Source organism: Puma concolor, chromosome B1, assembly GCF_028749965.1.
Source record: "Puma concolor isolate L17-30 chromosome B1, mPumCon1.1.hap2, whole genome shotgun sequence".
Taxonomy (NCBI): Eukaryota; Metazoa; Chordata; class Mammalia; order Carnivora; family Felidae; genus Puma; species Puma concolor.
In genome coordinates, this window is record NC_141670.1 from 21,259,696 (window position 1) to 21,278,799 (window position 19,104).

A 19,104-nucleotide genomic window follows, 5' to 3' on the forward strand; every position below is an offset into this window, starting at 1 on the left:
TGCTTAAGCTGTTTTGTGCAGTGGTTGGAGAGTCAATGACTGCCAGATCTAAATGCAAACATCGGTGGTTCTCAGCAAGTTAGGTCCAGATCAAACCCATGTTAGTTCACCATTTTGAATGAATCTTGTTCACTGCTTTTGTTTACAAAACTATTCTCTGTCAAAGAAGAGAAGAATTTTCTTGCAGAGCCGTCATTCAAAATTACTCATTATCTCCACAAGAAACCCCAGTGCAACCCAAGAACAATTCCTACATTTGTTTATTAGAAATCTCAAATTGTCCCGGCTAGGAGATCCACATTCACGTACATTTTGCCAACATTTAGCATCTGTATCTAAATAAAAAGAAGAGGGAGATTAAGGTAAATTTTATTAATTATGTAAGTTCTATGGCCCAAATACCAAAGATGCATTTCAGATTTTTACTAAAAGTTAAAGATCAGTTAAGTAATTTTTAAAGAACATTAGCTTTAAAGCACCATGAAACGTTCCACCAAACCTGACAGTACTTCGTAGAAAGATCTTTGGTTTGGGCATTTTTGTTGTTGCTGTTGTTTGTTTGTTTGTTTTGTTTTCTTTGTGGTTGTAAAAACAGCACTGCCAAGATCCTGAAAACTCAATAGGGGAGCACCCTCCTCTTTCCTTTTTCCAACTATTGTTTTACATTTGAGATATTTGCTTTTATTGTTTCCTCATGGAGAATAAGCCTGCTTTTATCCTTAAAAAAGGGTTACTTCTCAGAAAGATTATTTTTGAATTGAAACTTTAGGAAGTGAATACTTAGAAGATCTCTCAACTCTTCAGTATCCAACTTATGTTTTGCTTTAAACACACACACACACACACACACACACACACACACACACACACACACACAAAAGCTAATCTCCACAAAAATAGTTGCTTTGAATCATGACACTATGTCGTGATTATTGATTATGACTTGCTTCGAATTGAGATGGCCTTTAAAATATCATGTCCTTTACATTATTAAAATATGCCCTGTGAATGTTTGTAAAATATTTTTTAAAAATTGAAATCACCCAAAAACCTACGACCTGGTTGTAATTTCTATACCGGTACATTTCTGTCTTCTGTTTTCTTTCTCTTTACTTGCACACATATGTACATATGCACACATGGCTTTTGAAACACAATTCAGATCACACTGTATATACAGTTTTTTATCTGGTTTTGGGGCTTACAATTTTGCCATAAGTATTTTTCTATGTCATTAAGTATTCTCTGAAAAAAATTTACAGCTCATACAGTATTTTACATATGACCACATATTTTATTTAATAATTGTCTTTATTTTTGGTATTTGTTGTTTCTAATGTTCCCACTAATCAAAATGTAACCAGGAATACTGGATGGACTAGAAATGGAATGCAGATGATTCCAGATTGTTAGGTTAGGCAAATCCTATCCCTTAGGGGTCCATTGGAATATGATTATTTCCACAGGAACTGAAGAAATTCCTGAATTTATAAAAACTTGAACATTAGGCAGGTATTTGCTAACATCTGATGCATTAGGGAAGCCTGTGATGCAGGCTGGGTACCAACCTATCCGCCAAGTGCACCCGAATGAATGCACAACCGAACATGGGATGAAAAAGCATATCCCCAGACTGCATGTAAAATGGTTGGGGTCTTTGCTAGTTAATTCCTGGATGATGTGAGTCTTGGCTGCATCTTCTGGTGCTTTTTACCTTTGGACAAAGCAGTGTCACTGAGGAAACGTGCCAGGGAATCCCTGAGTTCCAGACATACTCCTCGGTGCCTACCAGTACAGCAGCAACCCTGTGTCCCTCTGGAGAATTAGGGTCGATCTCCATGGCTAACTAAGTATCTCTTTCTGGGGTGCTTTTGATTTAATGGCATGAGGAGTATCAGAGCAATCCCCATTTCTGATTCAACAGGACTCCTGTTGTGTTCCCCCAGTGGAAGCATTTCTACCTTAGTTTTTATAGCCTCTACACCAAAAAGTCCAAAACTGTAGGGTCAGGGAGTAAAAAATAGTAAGTGTTTGAGTAGGTTTAATAATAAGTGCTATTCCCATTTCCACCCCTGGTTTCTTTGACTCATATATTCTACCTGTAGGAAAAAACTTGTAATATTGGAAACTCATTCAGAGCATACGCTCCATCTTGTAGGACATCACCCTACTCTTTGAAGGTGTTTATCTCTTAGTTGGTGTCATGAGTCTTTAACGGGTCATTCTATGAGTTTATGAGGCCAGTGGCTTCTGAGGGAATGGACATATAGCAAGATCAATAAACACTGTGGACATTTGCCCATTTCTTTTCCTATTTTTGTGTAACACACTTTTCTTTCTTCTTTCCTTTTCTTTTTTTTAATTTTTATTTTTTGCTACAAAGAGATATTTTGTGGGATACTGTGACGGTGAATGAATAGGAAGTAAGTCCAATGACAAGGTGCTGATAGAGCTATTGTGGGCAGGAAAGACAACTCCATATTTAAAAAAAAATTAACGTTTATTTATTATTGAGAGACAGACATAGAATGTGGGCAGAGGAGGCACAGAGAGAGGGGGAGACACAGAATCTGAAGCAGGCTCCAGGCTCTGAGCTGTCAGCACAGAGCCTGATGCAGGGCACGAATCCACAAACCACGAGATCATGACCTGAGCTGAAGTCAGAAGCTTAACTGACTGAGCCACCCAGGTGCCCCAAGACAACTCCATATTTAAACTAAGCATTTATTCTATTGAGGGAAAATATCTGCTCCTTCCATGGTGGAAGGGGTTCAGTACAATCAACCTAACACAGGTGGCTGGCTGTTTCGCCAGGGGTGGTTTTGTACAGAATAGGGGGAAGCAGCCTTCCTCTCTGCTGTGGGCAGACTGGGCACCCAGAAATGGTGGTACTCAAATCAGACTCAGTGAGGGAGGGCCACATGGCTGAGTTCACACAGAACCTTTATTCCTACCACTATGGCTGCTCACACATGAGCCCATTAAGGATGCTCTGCAGAGGCTGGAAAAGTCTCGAGTGACTGATAACAATAAAATGGATTATTTGTCCATATATTATTGAGAATGTTGCAGTGTCAGTGGATCAGATGTCCTATAGTATTTACATAGGATACTAACATTTTCATACTGTAGGCTCATCCTGAGAGATCAGTCTGGAAATATTTTCCTTAGTTCTCATTGCCCAACTCCAGTTTTTTTCCTTCCAAGTTCCTGACGCTTGAACAAACTCGTGGTCCCATGCTTTAAACTGGCATAGATCTGCACACCTGGCCATCTGCCCTTCAAGGCATAGTGAAGTTCCCAGAAAAACTACGCAGAGCTCTGCTCATAGGGACAAGTGCCCTTCCTTCCATCCTTTGTGGCCACTTGGGCGAAGCTGCAAGGCTGTGACATTCCACTCCCAGCTAGTACGAGATTATTGTGAAGAACCACCTATAAACCAAGCTAGCATTTTTCTTTGTGAGCTGCTTGCATCAAATGCCCCATGAAGTCCTAAGTGTCGACTGAGGGAGAGAAGCATGGGGGTCTGAGCCACTTTCTCACGTAACGCACTTGTCCTTTCAGGATAGGCTCTGGTAGCATCTCCTAGGTCTCACTTTCTCCTGATTCTTGAATATTGCTAACATGGCGGCACGATGGATCAGGTACCATTCAATTCATATGCCACTTCTGCATCTTTTAAAAATTAGCATGAAGGACCACCTCACAACAACTAGGATGGCTACTATTAAAAAAAAAAAAAAGTAAAATACTGGAAAGAACAAGCTGGCAAAGATGTGGAGAAAATGAGACCCTTGTGCACTGTTGGTGGCGATGTGGACTGGTGCAGCCACTGTGAAGAATAGTATGGAGGCTCCGCGAAAAATCCAAGTTTGAATTAGCATATGGCCCAGCAATGCTGCTTCTATGCATACATCCTAAAGGACAGAAATCAGAGTCTCCAAAAATATGTGTGTGTGTGTGTACATCCATATTCATGGTAGCATTATTCACAACAGCCAAATGGCGGAAGCCCCACAACTGTCCGCTGATGGACGCTTGGAGAAGTAAAATGTGGTATCTACATACAAAGGAATTTTATTCAGCTTTCTTTTTTTTTTTTTTAACATTTATTTATTTTTGAGACAGAGAGAGACAGAGCATGAACGGGGGAGGGTCAGAGAGAGGGAGACACAGAATCTGAAACAGGCTCCAGGCTCTGAGCGGTCAGCACAGAGCCTGACGCGGGGCTCGAACTCACGGACCGTGAGATCATGACCTGAGCCGAAGTCGGCCCCTTAACCGACTGAGCCACCCAGGCACCCTTATTCAGCTTTCAAAAGGAATGTATTTCTGGGGCACCTGGGTGGCTCGGTTGGTTAAGTGTCCAACTTCAGCTCAGGTCATCATTTCACAGTCCACGAGTTTGAGCCCCCCGTCAAGCTCTGTGCTGACAGCTTGCAGCCTGGAGCCTGCTTTGGATTCTGTGTCTCCCTCTCTCTCTTCCCCTCCCGTACTGATCCTCTGTCTCTGTCTCTGTGTCTCTCTCTCTCTCAAAAATAAATAAACATTAAAAATTAAAAAAAAAAAAAAAGGAATGTAGTTCTGACATCTGCTGCAACACAGATTATTCTTGCAGGGATTATGCTAAGGGAAATGAGCCAGTCACAAAAAGGCAACTCCTGTAGGATTTTACTTAAATGAATTACCTAGAGTTGTCAAATTCAGAGATCCAGAGAGTAAAATGGTGGTTTCTAGATGCTGGGGGGAGGGGAAAAGAGGAAGTTACTGTTGTATGGGCACACTACTGTTTTAGTTTCAGGGGTTGAAGAGTTCTAGAAACAGATAGTAGTGATGGTTGTATACCAGTGTGAATGTCCTCAACACCACTGAAGCGTACACGAAAAAAAAAAATGGTTAAGATGGTAAATTTTGTGTTATGTGTATTTTACCAAGATTAAAAATAAATGCAAACTTTTAAAAATCAGCACAAAGGCACTGTGGGGCTCGTGGTGGGCTATGCCAGGAACCAGGCATGATTCTTCAGCTGCAGCTTGCCAGAGGCTCCTTACCACATTCCTATCCGCTGCAGATACCTTGAGTGTATTTGGATCTGCTGGGGCCAAAAGGCCCCCCGCGTAGACCTTTTTGCACCACAACCCAAACCAGTTGGGAGAGCCTTGTCTTGCTCTAGGCCCCACTCAGAGCGGGCGGCTCAGTACTAGGTTAGAGCAAGAAGTGATAGGGGTTCCAAGTGACGCAACATGCCTTTCCCATTGGAGAAGCTATTTCACCTTCTGGAAAGTTGAAGCTGTGTCCCAGACTATGGCATATCTCTGGCAACTTCACTGACATGGCAGCCCATTCTGGATTCTCCCAGAATGCATTGCTTGCCCTCTGACACATGTGTGCCTTGCTTGGGCATCTTGGGTACCTGCTACTTTCTGCTTACCAGACCTAAATTTTTTTTTAATGTTTATTTATTTTGAGGAGACAGACAGAGCGTGAGCAGGGGAGGGGCAGAGAGAGAGAGGGAGACACAGAATCTGAAGCAGGCTCCAGGCTCTCAGCTGTCAGCACAGAGCCTGACATGGGGCTTGAACTCACGAACTGCGAGAGCATGACCTGAGGTGAAGTCTGACGCTTAACCGACTGAGCCACCCAGGTGCCCCTCTGCTTATCAGATCTAATCAGCATGATGTTATCAGCGTAGGGGGCCGGCATGGGATTCCTGGGACAGCGGACAGATCCAGGTCCCCTGTGGACAAGCAGTAACAAAGAAGCACAGAAATGCGCTTCCAGATGGACACAAACTGCTTATGATCATCTCTGCCTATTGGCATGAAAAGACAGGAGTTATTTTGGAAGAACTGTACCTGGAGGAAATACTGAAGTGGATTTTGAAATGAACCTAAGAATTTGACGGGAACACACAGTAGGAGCAAAGACATGAAGATAAGATAAGCCAATGCAAGATACGGAAAGTGATTGGGTGACTAAATGACCCACGTAAAAAACTCTATGTGGAGCACCTACTAAGTGCCAGTGGACTCGCTTGCTCAGTTTGTACGAGAGAACGGTAGGACGTGGTCAGGCCTGAAATGACAGGATGAGGAAACGGCACTTGATTCAGAAGGCCGTTGACAATCGCTTGAAGACTTGAAGGTCCGTCGCTGGAGAGGGCCATGATCGAAGCAGCTTTTTACGGAGATGCATCCGGCAGCAAGCAGAGGCTGCGGTTCCAGCCAGGATGAAGCAGTGTGGACTTGAACTAGAATAACGACTGGAAAAGGGAGGTGGCGGGACCAGCCGAGGAAATGCTTGCGGAGGAGGGAATCTACGTATGTCTGGATAAGGGCGGCAGCAAGAGGCATAAACCAAAAACAACTCCCAGCTTTTGAGCTTCAGGGATTGGGACCAACAGGCGAGATAATGAGGTCAAGAGGAGGATACGGTGTTAGGTAGAAACTGGTATCACGAGACTGAAGCATCTTGAGGGCAGGGGCTGTGGCTGCTTCACGTTTTTTATCCCCAGTACTTGGCACAAGGTGAGTGAGCACTCAGTAAGTATTTGCCTGAAAATATGTTCAATTCTCCCTCTCAGTGAATTGTCACATACACCCTAAGAAGGGGGTGTAATTTTCTCCAATTTTTTTTTGCTGTCAATTATTGTTGTTTTTATTTTGAGAGAGAGAGAGTGCAAGCAGGGGAGAGGAAGAGCAGAGGGAGGGAGAATCCGAAGCAGGCTCCATGCTCAGGACAGAGCCCGATACGTGACTCGATCACATGACCCTGAGATTCATGAGCTGAAATCAAGAGTTGGATGTCGAGCTGACTGAACCACCCAGGCACCTCTAACAATTTTTTTTTTTTTTATTTAAACCACTGAAGGCATATAACAATGTAGGAAGTAATATAATAAACATCCATACAGAGAGAGATCTACGCAGCTTGAGAAACAAAATAACACAGGTTTTATCATTTATGCCCATCTTACAGCTGAGAAGCCTGAGGCTGAGAGTGATTAGAAAACTGGCTCAAGGTCACATAGCCAATACATGCCAGAGCTGTGATATGAAAATAGGCCAGTCTGCCTCCAGTGCCCATGTTCTTTTTTTAAAAAAAATATTTTTAAGTTTATTTATCCTGAGAGAGACAGAGACGGCGAGAGTGGGGGAGGGGCAGAGGAAGAGGGGGAGAGAGAGAATCCCAAGCAGGCTCTGCACTATGAGCTCTTGAACCATGAGATCGTGACCTGAGCTGAAATTAAGAGTCAGATGCTTAACCAACTGAGCCACCCAGGCGCCCCTCCAGTGCCCGTGTTCTTAACCACCTCTAGTTTATGCCATCGATGAAACTCCGAGTGGGGGCATCTTGCAGGTGGATGGAAATATAACACACGAAGCAGAGAGAGAAATGAGGACGAAACATATTGATGTGGAAATTCTCTGCATCAAAGTGCCAGTTGAAGGGATGGCAGTGGAAAGACAATGAAGAGTGGACTGAGGACAGACCTGGGTTTGAGCAATGCACCTTCGTGGAGAGAGAACAAAATGTAATCGCCTATTTTTAAAACCGTGCCTGTTCACAGAGTAAGTGCTGTTTTTAGCTGTTCTAGAGTTTCCCTTTTGTTCCTAGAAAAAGGGCAAAGCTGCCTGTGATCCATGGAGCGCTTCCTCTCCATAACTGGCTTAGGGCTACGCCAAAGGAGCCTTCGATATTTTGCATCATCAAGTTTATAAAAATCCTGAAGGTGAGGATGTTATTTCTTTTCCAGGCAGAACCCCCAGTGCAGCTTTGCCTGTCATATTGAGTATCTAAATGCATTTCTATCTGAGACTAGACTTTTCAGAAAAAGGTGCCCAACTCCACACATAGCACAGACCACGGAGGTTTAACAGTGCTGAATAAGATTGCGTTGAGTTTGTAATCATTAGCAATCCTATCCCTGAGGAAACATTTTTTCTTCTTCGCTGCCAGATCAGAAGTTTTAGTTGCCTCAGGAGAAATGTAAGTATGCCGGAAAAAAGTCTTACAACTATTTGATAAGTATCCACATCTCCTCAGGCCACTGAAGATCACAGGATTTTGGGAAAGTTCCCAGTTAATGTCAAGTTTTTGTTTAAAAATTTCTACAGCAATATTATTTAACAACTCAAATATCTATGTGATAAAAATTTCTTAAGATGGTCTCCAGAAATTTGGTGATATATGATAAAGTACTTTAGGTCTGGCTTATGACAAACCTCTTAGGGCTCCTTAAGGACACTATCGATCCCCTTTAAAATGATCAGAAACACAGAAAGCGCAGAGATTACCTTGACTCTCTCCTGGATGTCCGTTCTCTGTAAATTCAGGATAGGCTAGTCCAGGTGCAAAACTTAAACCATTAAATTTCAGTGGCTTCAAGCAACCATAAAAACGTGTTCTTTTCACTTTAAAGACTCTGCTGTGACTCTTCAGGGTGACTGCTTTCCCACTGATGATTCTGGCAAAGGGTCTATTTCTTTCTTCCTTTATTTCAAGCCAATGCTGAATAGTTTTGGGTCACAGTCACACCGCACATTTAGAGTGAATTTACTGTCATTATTTTCTCTATAATCTCAAGATGTGATCCCCAAATATCAAGACAGGGAAGAGGAAGCTGAAAGGCCACCCAGGTTGCGCAGAGCTTTGGTTCCAAAATGGTACATGGCACTTCTCACAATCCACTGGACAGAAATGGCCCCGGGACCTGGATGGCTCAGTTGGTTAAGCATCTGACTCTTGGTTTCAGGTCAGGTCATGATCTCGTGGTTCATGAGTTTGAGCCCTGCCTTGGACTCTGTGCTGATAGTGGGGAGCCTGCTTGGGATTCTCTCTCTCCCTCTCTGTCCCTCCCGTGCTTGTCCATGCTCTCTCTCTCTCTCTCTCTCTCTCTCTCTCAAAATAAATAAACTTAGGGGCACCTGGGTGGCTCAGTCAGTTAAGCATATGACTCTTGATTTTGACTTAAGTCATGATCTCACAGTTCATGAGATCAAGCCCCACCCTGGGATTCTCTCTCTCCCTCTTCTTCTCTCTGCCTCTCCCCAGTTTGTACTCTCTCTCTGTCTCTCTCTCTCTCAAAAATAAATAAACATTAAAAAAATTAAAAAGAAAAAAGAAAATAATTTTTGTGAAATACACTTCTTTTCCATCAAGGATTCACAAATACTAGAGAAAAATAGCCATTTTCCAACCTGTTGGGCAGAGGCTGATGTCGTGCAGATCTAGGTGTACATCCATCTGTAAATCACGTAGGGTGTTAAGAGTGAGGATTTTTTTCTCTTCTTCTCACTTCTGGGTTCTGGGGCCAGGTGGAGAGAGTTCTGTTCCATGAAGACTCACAGATGCGGCATCCATTGAAATTTCCCGGGGTTCATTCTAGGCACACCAAATATCAAACTTCAAGAACTAAGTGTGTGATTCTGACTGTACCCATTATTTTCTGTATAATCAGTACGGAAAATGCAGAAAGTGAATCGGTCTCCTTGAGGCGTCTTACGGCGTTTCCACCTGCTCTGGTGCCATCTTCCTTGATCTACTTTTCATTTCCTTGGCATTGTCTGCATCGCTGTTATGGAACTTGGCATCGTTCTCTTCTAAATCTCCCTTCAGTCTCCCAGTATCTGCCACAGTAGCTTGTGCATGACCATCGGTTAATTGACGTGTTTCTTTTTTTTTTTTTAAGTTTTTATTTTATGCTCACCATGACAAGGGCAGTCCTTAATCCCCATCACCTATTTCACTCCTCCCCACCCCCCCCACCCCCGCCCCATCATCACCCCTCTGGTAACCATCAATTTGTTCCCTGTAGTTAAGAGTCTGTGTTTTGGTTTGTCTCTCTTTTTCTTCCTTCCCGTGTTTGTTTTGCTTCTTTCATTCCACATATGAGTGAAATCATGTGGTATTTGTCTTTTTCTGAATGACTTACTTCGCTTAGGATACTCTCTAGCTCCATCCATGTCATTGCAATTAATGTCAATGTTTCTTAAGGAAACAAGTGGCTAGTTTCTCGTTTTGTCCCACTTAGGATCAACGAAGTTAGCATTTCGGTGATTTACTCCTCATTCCCTCACTTCACTGCCCTCCACCTCCTGCTGCTTTGTTCAATCTTTTCTGCCCCACTGAGTGGTGGTTCAGAGAAGCGGTGAAACTTGGGGTCAACGTTGTGTGTGATCTAATAGTCTGAATTGTGACTGGGGCTGAGGGAAAAGTGGGGGAGGGTTCCTCAGAGAATCTTTAGACCAAACTAAAATGTTTATTTATAGATATTTCTTTCCACACTGTTATTTTACTTATAAATATTTATAAATATAAATTTATAAGTGTATTAAGTTAACATAGCTTGTTCTATGTGAATTTACCCCAATGATTTGAATTTTTTAATTTTTAAACATTTTTAAAAATTTATTATTTTGAGAGAGAGACAGAGACAGAGAGAGCATGAGCAGGGGAGGGGTAGAGAGAGAGGGAGTCACAGACTGTGAAGCAGGCTCCAGCCTCTGAGCTGTCAGCATAGACCCCAGTGCAGGCCTGGAGCTCATGGACTGCGAGATCATGACCTGAGCTGAAGTTGGACACTTAACTGACTGAGCCACCCAGGCGCCCCTTGATTATAATTTTTGACTCACTGTAACCTAATGCTGATTTCATAGCTATCATAAGGGAAGATGTATTTTTAAACGAATCTGGATTTTTTTTTTCTTAAAATTAGGCTATTTATATCGTTCAGATTTATGGCTTCCCATGTACCAATTAGTGTTGTGGGTAGTTAAAAAAAACTATGCAAATATGAAGACGAGTCGTATGCAAAAATTACTCACCAAGTAAACTCTTGATCTGCCCACCAGTAGGAGGGACAGAAGAGCCCTGAAATCACACAATTCCAAGATTATTATCTTATTCCGAATGCAAACCCCAAAGTGAATATAAGATGTCTACTTACGGAATTTAGAGATGGAACCCCCTTTAAGGTCATCTAGGCAGCAGGTAACTTTCATTTTACAAATGAGATTGAGGCCAGTGTGTGAGTTGTGAAGATAGTGCTCCTGATTCTGTGCCTGGTGTTCTTTAGTAAGGTAGAAATTATACCCTGGGTCAATTTTGTCATATGCAATCATCAGTTTATCCTTCTTGTCCTAATTGTCTCCCAGAGCAGTAGGAGACTGAAATGCTAGAAGATACATGAAAAAGATCTGGACACTTTAAAATAAATGTAACACTGTGTGGTTTAAACATTTATTTGGACAGCTGCAATGTGCCTACCATGCATTGAACAAAAAGAGCTAAAACACAGAATCTCTACAGTTAAAGACGATTAGAAAGAGAGATGAATAAAAGCTAGGAAAAATTTTGAATAGATATTACTCTTTTTAAAAATGTTTATTTAAGTAATGTCTACATCCAACATGGGGCTCGGGCTCACGACCCCAAGATCAAGATCTTCCGACTGAGCCAGCCAGACTCCCTGAATAGATATTATTTTAAGAACTCTGTACAGTTCTGTGAAGTTTTAGCTATGGTGGGCAGTTGTGCACTTAGGGTTGCAAGAAAAAAGGTTGCGGGGGGGGGGGGGTTGCATTTCTTCTCTAGCCTTTCCCAATAGCTGAATACTAACAATAGCAACAACAACTCTTAATATCGTAAATGGAAAAATGATACCTTATAATGGGTGTTTTGTATCTTTACCTTCCAGTTCAGTTAGAGCTAAGTGAAGATGGCAAATGAGCACCCAACACGGTGCCAAGGGAAAGCATCTCTTCCAACAGTTAGTGGCAGGTTGATGTGAGATGCCTGACTTAATAGAACACCACCTAAGGCTCTAACACTGTTGCTTTTATGTCCACCCTTACTTCCAACGCTATGCCAGCTGCTCAAGTGCTCAAACATACAGGCAGCCCACCAGGCCATCCTGGACCTGGAATGCAAGCGGCAGCCTTTTTTCTGCCCCACCCTGAAGTCCTACCTATCCTGGGACGCCCTGGAAGGAAGCCGGATCAATGGGCGGCGCAGAGCTGCGCGTACTCCCCAGCTCTCCTCCAAGAGGCCACACCCAACACAAGGCCCCCATTGTGTCTTGGGGAACAGTAGCCTCACAGTACTCCGGCCGCCCCTCTTACAGAGAAGCGAGCGGCTCTTGAAGACCCCGGCCAAGAGCGGGCTTGGGCGGCCGCGCGCAGGGCAGGTGGCAGGAGCACAGAGGCGCGCGCGCGCTCTAGGGCCGCGCTGGCGCCCCGGGGCCCGCACGCCGGCCTCGCGCGGGCGCCGCCGCACCTGGAGGCGGAGCCAAGCCCCGCGGCCCGCCTGCTCCCGCGCGCGAAGCCCCCTCCCCGCGTCCTTCCCGCCGCGCTGCAGACGCGCGCAGGTGCGTGAGGCCGCGCCCGCCCCGGACCCTGTGGAAGTGGGCCCGCCATGGAGCACATCCGCACGCCCAAGGTTGGTGGCACGGGCGCGGGCGGAAGGGGGAGAGCGGGAGCTGGAGGAGGGATGCTGAGCGGGCGGGAGGCCCGGCTTTCCTGCGGGGCGCTGGCCGAGCCAGCAGCGCGAGCGAGGAAGGAGGCAGCGCTCCAGCATCTCCCGGTTCGCTGTGAGGCTGGGCTTTCTCTTGCTGCCTTACAGGCCTAGCTTTGGCTGCTGCTGGATCTAACCTCTTGTCCTTGAGAGTGCGCATTGCACATAGGGGTGGACGGGAGGGAACCCCGGTTGTCGGTTGAGTAATGGGGCTGCTGATCCGCTGATAAACGCTCCCTTCTAGCCTGGCACTAGGTTGCTGCTGCTCCCCACCCCTTTCGCGCGCCCCCAAATTTTCTCCTGCCTGCTCTGGGCCGTTGAAAGAGAAACAAGCCTTCCTGAGGACAGGTGCCAGCAAACGAGTTCTGTGCAGGTGGATTGAAGGCACTCTGGAAGCTTGTTGAATCTAAGCGTTCAGACCCACCCAGCTCGCCCTTCCGCTTCCCCATCCTCAGGCTATCAGCTGCAGTGGACTTTACACGGAGCAGATGATCCGTATTCGCTGTGGGGGGAATGTTACTACCTGTCCTTCCATCTTCTTGCCTTTTCCGCCAGTTTGGTTCCTTGAGAAGGGTGCAGCTTACAGATTCGTCCACCGGTGTGTTTGAAACAGCGCCAGCTTTTGCCACTCAACAAAAGCGCCTCGTCCCTGGCCATTCCAGATAAATAACCCTGGAATCGTTGACCGCTGCACCAAACTTTCCCACTTGTAGTTGCACTACTAATATAATTTAGGGTGAAGACGATGATCGACTTTCCCGTCTGATGAAAACTCTAAACTAGTGAAAGAATATATTTCACAAGCTAGTTGGCTATCTCTCGTTACCACCACCACAGCGTCCTTGGATTTCCAGGATGATCTCACCCCAAAATCTAGGCCCTTGACAGAGTTAAGGCAAAGCTAGGTCTGTGTGGTCAGAACTTAGGCAGCCCCAGGGATCCCACTCATTCCCCCCCCCCCCCCGCCCCGCAAAAGGGTGAGGGAGGGGTGGGCATAGCTTTGTTACAAGTCCAGTAAGAAGAATTCATTCCTAAATTCTAGGATGGTTTTTAAGTACCTCTTTGTAGAAGCAGCTTTATGATGATCTCATGTCAGTAGAAGAATAAATCTTTTTTAGTTTGCTAGATAGTGTCCGTTCCAATAGTAAATTTAAGTTGTATTGATTTTGCACTGTGGAATTAAATTGTTGCTTGACTATTGGGAACTTGGAAACATAGAAGAGAGTGCCATAAACCACAAGGTTGGTGGCTCAAAGCTTTCAGGATTTAAGTGGTGCTAAATAATTTATTCCGGAATGACCAATTTAACTCATGGAGTCCTTCTCTCCTTGCCAAGGGCATCTTTTCTTTGTCATGATGAAGGGGGCCCTGTATAAAAATGATGTCTGATGTGAATATCAAGAGTGATAGAGTGACATGGTACTCGAGACCATGAATTTGAGGAGTAAAGGCCTTTTCTAATCTATATTCAAGCTGTGTCCAAAGCCATGTGTGTAAACCTGAGCAGCAAGCGATATTCTACTTATTCTTAAAACTGGTGCTCATAACCACTTCTAAGCAGTGCAGTGCCTTAAACCAAAAGTCCCCTTCTGTCAGGAAATGGGAAAAAAATGGGGGGGAAACGGAGAATTGTCTGAAATGTCATTGGACTGAGGTCATTGACATTTAGGATAGTGCAGGTGGAAAAAATTAAATACAGAGATTGGGTGGATCAGGTTCGTTTACTCATTCATTTCATTTCACAAGCACTTGAGAACCTTTCATGTGTGAGGCTGAAGCGTCAGGGAGCGCGAAGCATCAGGGAACTCCTGTTTCGATGGGGAGGCATTTGCACATCTGGACAGAGATATATACAAGAGATAGTGGCAGGCAGAGGATGGACGGAGGATCAGCTCTACCGTAAGGGGTGAGGGAAGCCTTCTTAAAGAAGAGTGGAGTCTTTCTCTGTTTTTGGGAAGGAGAGAGAGAACGTGTACAAGCAGGGGAGGGGCAGAGAGAGAGGGGGACCGAGGATCTGAAGCGGGCTCTGTCCTGACAGCAGAGAGCTCAATGTGGGACTGGGACTCACGCCATGAGATCATGACCGAAGCCAAAGTTGGATGCTCAACCGACTGAGCCACCCAGGCGCCCAGAGAAGAGCGGAGTCTTAACATGTAAGGAGTCAAGGAGGACCAGGGGCACTTGAAACAGCTGTCAAGCAATTGTGTCAGTGTGATGTGTTGTAAGATATCGTTACAACCTCAAAGAAGCTGAAACCTTCGGAGTGATGAAGACGAAAACGATGAAATGGTTCCTTAACAGCATCTCTTTTTCCATTTTGCATTTTTAAGCACAGAACTGATTTTCACAGTATAAATGAAAAATAATAGGACAAGACTACTTACGGAGTATGTGTTTGAAAGTCTATAACTAGTGATAGTTATATTCATCTTATTACTTGTTTCTGGTATGCTCTGGGAGAGCTGAATAGGTAGATTGCCTTAGATTTCATGATTCATGTTTTGAGCTATAAGGATATAAGGATATTCACAAATTTAGTGTATCTGACCCACGGTGGGTTTTGAAGCGATATTTACCAGGTAGGTAGCAGGTTTTTATTTTAAGAGGAAAAGAAATACACGCATGTGTATACATGTGTGTATATACATGTACAGTTGCTTTGCTACTACAATGAAAGTCATTCATTTTTTATAAACTGTATGATACCCATCACAGCCCCTGTGTTCTGCTTCAGTCTCTGGAGTGCAGTTTACGGAGACAGATGTACATGAATAATCTGGAATACTTTGCACATATTTCTTTCTGTGTGTGTGTGTGCGTGTTTAACTGAAGCCTTTAACAGAGCATATGTTAAGCAGGGTGTTTCTCTCCCACAATGGTTCCTTTGTAGAAAAAAAAAATGTTTCAAGGACAAGCTAATTTGCAGGTGGGTCAAAGTGTGGACACCAAACCTTATCTGTACTCATCACAGTGAACTTCTGGGTTTCTACTTCACTGTCTGGATTTCTTCACCACTCTCAGAGCTTGCTAGTAAGAAAATATCCTGCAAGAAACTTAGGGATAATTTGGGTTCAGTTCTATGAAGAGGCTTCAGGAATCCTGGACATAGCTTGAAGTGTTTTGTAGGATTTCGTTTGGTATTGGATTGAAGCCACTGTGTCTAGAATCCTGGCTAAGTAATCTCTAATTTTTATGCTTTTGTCTTTCTGGAAGACATTTTTTTTTCCACATCAGTAGATTTTAGGTGTAAAATAAAATATGTGATGACCTCCCAAACTGCAAAACTGACCCTGAAAATGTCTTCTCTTTCCACCACATTTCCCTAGTTTGAACCATTACTGGAACGGCTTTCTAACTGGTCTCTAACTGTCCTGTTTGCTCTTCTCTATCTCCTTCTCCACAGAGGAAGCCTGGTGATGCTTTTATGGCACAAATTAATCATGTTACTTACCCACTGAAATTCTTGGGTAGCTTCCCTTTGTACCCAGTATATAAAGGGAGAATCCTCAGAGTGGCTGGTAAGGTCCTTTGTAGACTGATCCCTAGTAACTTCCCCAGCCTCATTCTGTGATAGTCACTTTCTTATTCACTACCCTACAGTCACAACCAACCTTAGTGGGTTTCTCAAATGTGAGCTCTTTTCTGCCTCGGGACTTTTGCACTGCTATTCTGTCTGGGGGATACACTTAAAAAAAAAAAGAAACATTTATTTATTTTTGAGAGACAAATAAAGGCAGAGTACGAGCAGGGGAGGAGCAGAGAGAGAGGGAGACACAGAATTCGAAGCAGGCTCCAGGCTCCGAGCTGTCAGCACAGAGCCTGACACGGGGCTCAAACTCCCAAACTGTGAGATCATGACCTGAACCGAACTTGGATGCTCAACTGACCGAGCCACCCAGGCGCCCCTGGGAGGATACACTTTTTAAATTAAAAAAATTTTTTTTATTTCAGAGAGAGAGGTTGGAAAGAGAAAGAGTGAGTGCATACACACATCATTGGTAGAGGGGCAGAGGGAGTGAGAGAGAATCTCAAGCAAGCTCTGTGCTTACTGTGGAGCCCGATGCAGGGCTCAATCCCACGACCCTGGGATCATGACCTGAGCTGAAATCAAGAGTCCTCACGAGACCCTCAACTGACTGAGCTACCCAGGTGCCCCTAGGGGATACTCTTATTCTTACTCTTCACCTGGGTAGAACTCATCTTTCTTTTTTTTTTAAGTTTATTTATTTATTTCGGGAGGGGGAGAGAGAATCCCAAGCAGTCTCTGTGCTGTCCTCACAGAGCCCGATGTGGAGTATGATCCCACAAACCGTGAGATCATGAGCTGAGCCAAATCCAAGAGTTGGATGCTTAACTGACTGAGCCCCCCAGGTTCCCTTAAAACTCATCTTTCTAGTTTCAGGCTAAATAGAATGTCCTCAGGGAGGTTGTTGCCCAGTACCTTCTCGAAGTCAGGCTTGCTTGTTAGAGTGTATAACCAAACACAGTATTTTACCTTATGCTCCCTGTTTTTAAGTTGTAGGTTTATTTGAGTGATTGTTTAATGTCAAGCTCCTCTAGACATTGTTTCATGTCTGGACTAGGAGCCCCATGAAGGTGAGGATCATGTCTTGTTCACCCCTGGATCCACGGCACCTAACACAGTTCCTGGCACCAGTTAAGCACACAGTAAATAAATTGATAACTGAATAATAGGAGGGGTGGGTAACTTTTGGTTTCAGCTCTTCAGTTTTTAGTGTTTGCTTTAGTGATCCAGGCCTCGTGGGTTGTACCCATGACCAGGTACAGTATTAGATGTAATAGTGTTTAGTACTTGTAGATGTCAGTATATTGTTATACACACTCACACACACATATATATACACACATATAAATGATAGTATTTTTTGATTATATGTAGTTTTAATGAGAGAATCCAAATAACATGAAATTCACCATTTCAGTCATTTTAATTTTTTTTTTTTAGTCTTTATTTATTTTTGAGAGAGAGAGCACAAGCAGGAGAGGAACAGAGAGAGAAGGAGACAAAAAAATCTGAAGCAGGCTCCAGGCTCTGAACAGTGAGCACAGAACCCGATGCGGGGCTTGAACTCACGAACTGTGAGATCATGACCTGAAGTCAAGTGCTTAACCGGCTGAACCACTTAGGGCCCCACCATTTCAGTCATTTTAAAGTGTACAAATGTTTGTCACTGCATTTACAATATTGTGCAACTATCACCGTTACCTAATTCAGAGCACTTTCATCATCCCCAAAAGAAACCGAGCGCCTGTAGGTATTTAGTCGTTAGTCCCCCAAGCCAACCACTAATCTACTTTTTGTCTCTATTAGGTTTGCTTATTCTGGACATTGCATATAAATGGGGTAAATATAAGACGTGGCCTTTTGTGACTTCTTTCATTTAGCATAATTTTTTCCTATGTTCATTCAAGTCATAGCATGTTATTGATACTTCATTACCTTTTATTGCAGAATAATATTCCATTACGTGGATATACCACATGCTGTTTATCCAGTCTCCAACTTACGGGCATTTGTTTCTGCTTTGTTGATTATTATGAATAGTGCTGCTATGAACATTCCTATACTTTTTTTTTGTATATGAAAATAAGTTTTAAAAAAAAATTTGGGTATTGTTGACTCACAACGTTGCATTAGTTTCAGGTGTACAGCTTAGTGATTTGACTAGTTTATACGTTATGGTAATGTGTATTGGCAAGTGTAGCTCCCATCTGTCCTGTAACTGCTCTTGCAGTATCATTGACTGTATTCTTCTGCTCTGCTTTTAATCCCATGACTTGCTTATTCCATAACTAGAGGCCTGAATCTCCCTCTGCCCTTTACCCATTTTGCCCAACCCCTCACCTCCTGAAAATAAGTTTTTAATTCTCTTGAGTGTATCTTTAGAAGTAGAAATACTGGGTCATAGAGTAATTCTATATTACTTTTTGAGGAAATTATGTTTACATCTTATGTATTCCTCTCCTGTGATTCCAACAATACAGAATGAACTTCAATAGTAAACAGAACCTAGATACTTTGGAAACAGTTGTTTAGACAGTGCAAATAGATTTACATCAAAAAAGAATATAGATTTTAATTGTTATACATTTAAACAGTTTCTTAGAGAAACAACATCGTGAGCATGAAATTATATTTCTATCATTCCAATTCCAATTTGTGATAGTATACCCTTTTTACATAGTTAAACTGTGCTTTTTCTCTCTTACTGAACTTTTTGCCCAGTGTTATCTTAGTGCATATATCTTATAATCAGAACTCACTCACCTACATATTGTTTTAATGAATGTGTATTGCTCATTTGACTATAGCTTGCCTAACCTGTTTCCACTGTTAAGGATTTGGATTTTAAGCCCTTATGAAAATCCCTGGTTTAATTTTCTTTATAGTGCCCAGAATAGAATGTCTTACAGTAGGAACAATCCTATAAGGGTATTACATGATACCTTTCAGTATGTGAAAGATTCTTATATGGCCCAGCGTTTAGGCAAATTCTTTATAGTTTCAGCAGAAACAAAGGGTAGAGATGGCAGAAGAGAAGGTCTTGCTGGATATAGAGAAGTTGTTTC

The 19,104-nt window shown here is 43.4% G+C and overlaps 1 protein-coding gene across 3 annotated transcripts in view; it reads left to right on the top strand.

The window, feature by feature from the left end:
• Positions 1 to 19,104, top strand: part of MTMR7 (myotubularin related protein 7) — a 125,924-nt gene that overhangs the window by 5,748 nt on the left and 101,072 nt on the right. The window contains exon 1 of one of the 3 annotated variants that reach the window (XM_086702855.1): positions 12,299 to 12,438. The exons of 1 other annotated variant lie outside the window; for it this stretch is intronic. In XM_086702855.1, coding sequence (XP_086558981.1) covers positions 12,415 to 12,438 — 24 coding nt within the window. In that variant the 5' untranslated portion in view covers positions 12,299 to 12,414. Of the gene's footprint in view, positions 1 to 12,298; positions 12,439 to 19,104 lie in introns of those variants that run through there. One more of the 3 variants, XM_086702856.1, reaches the window with a different exon arrangement.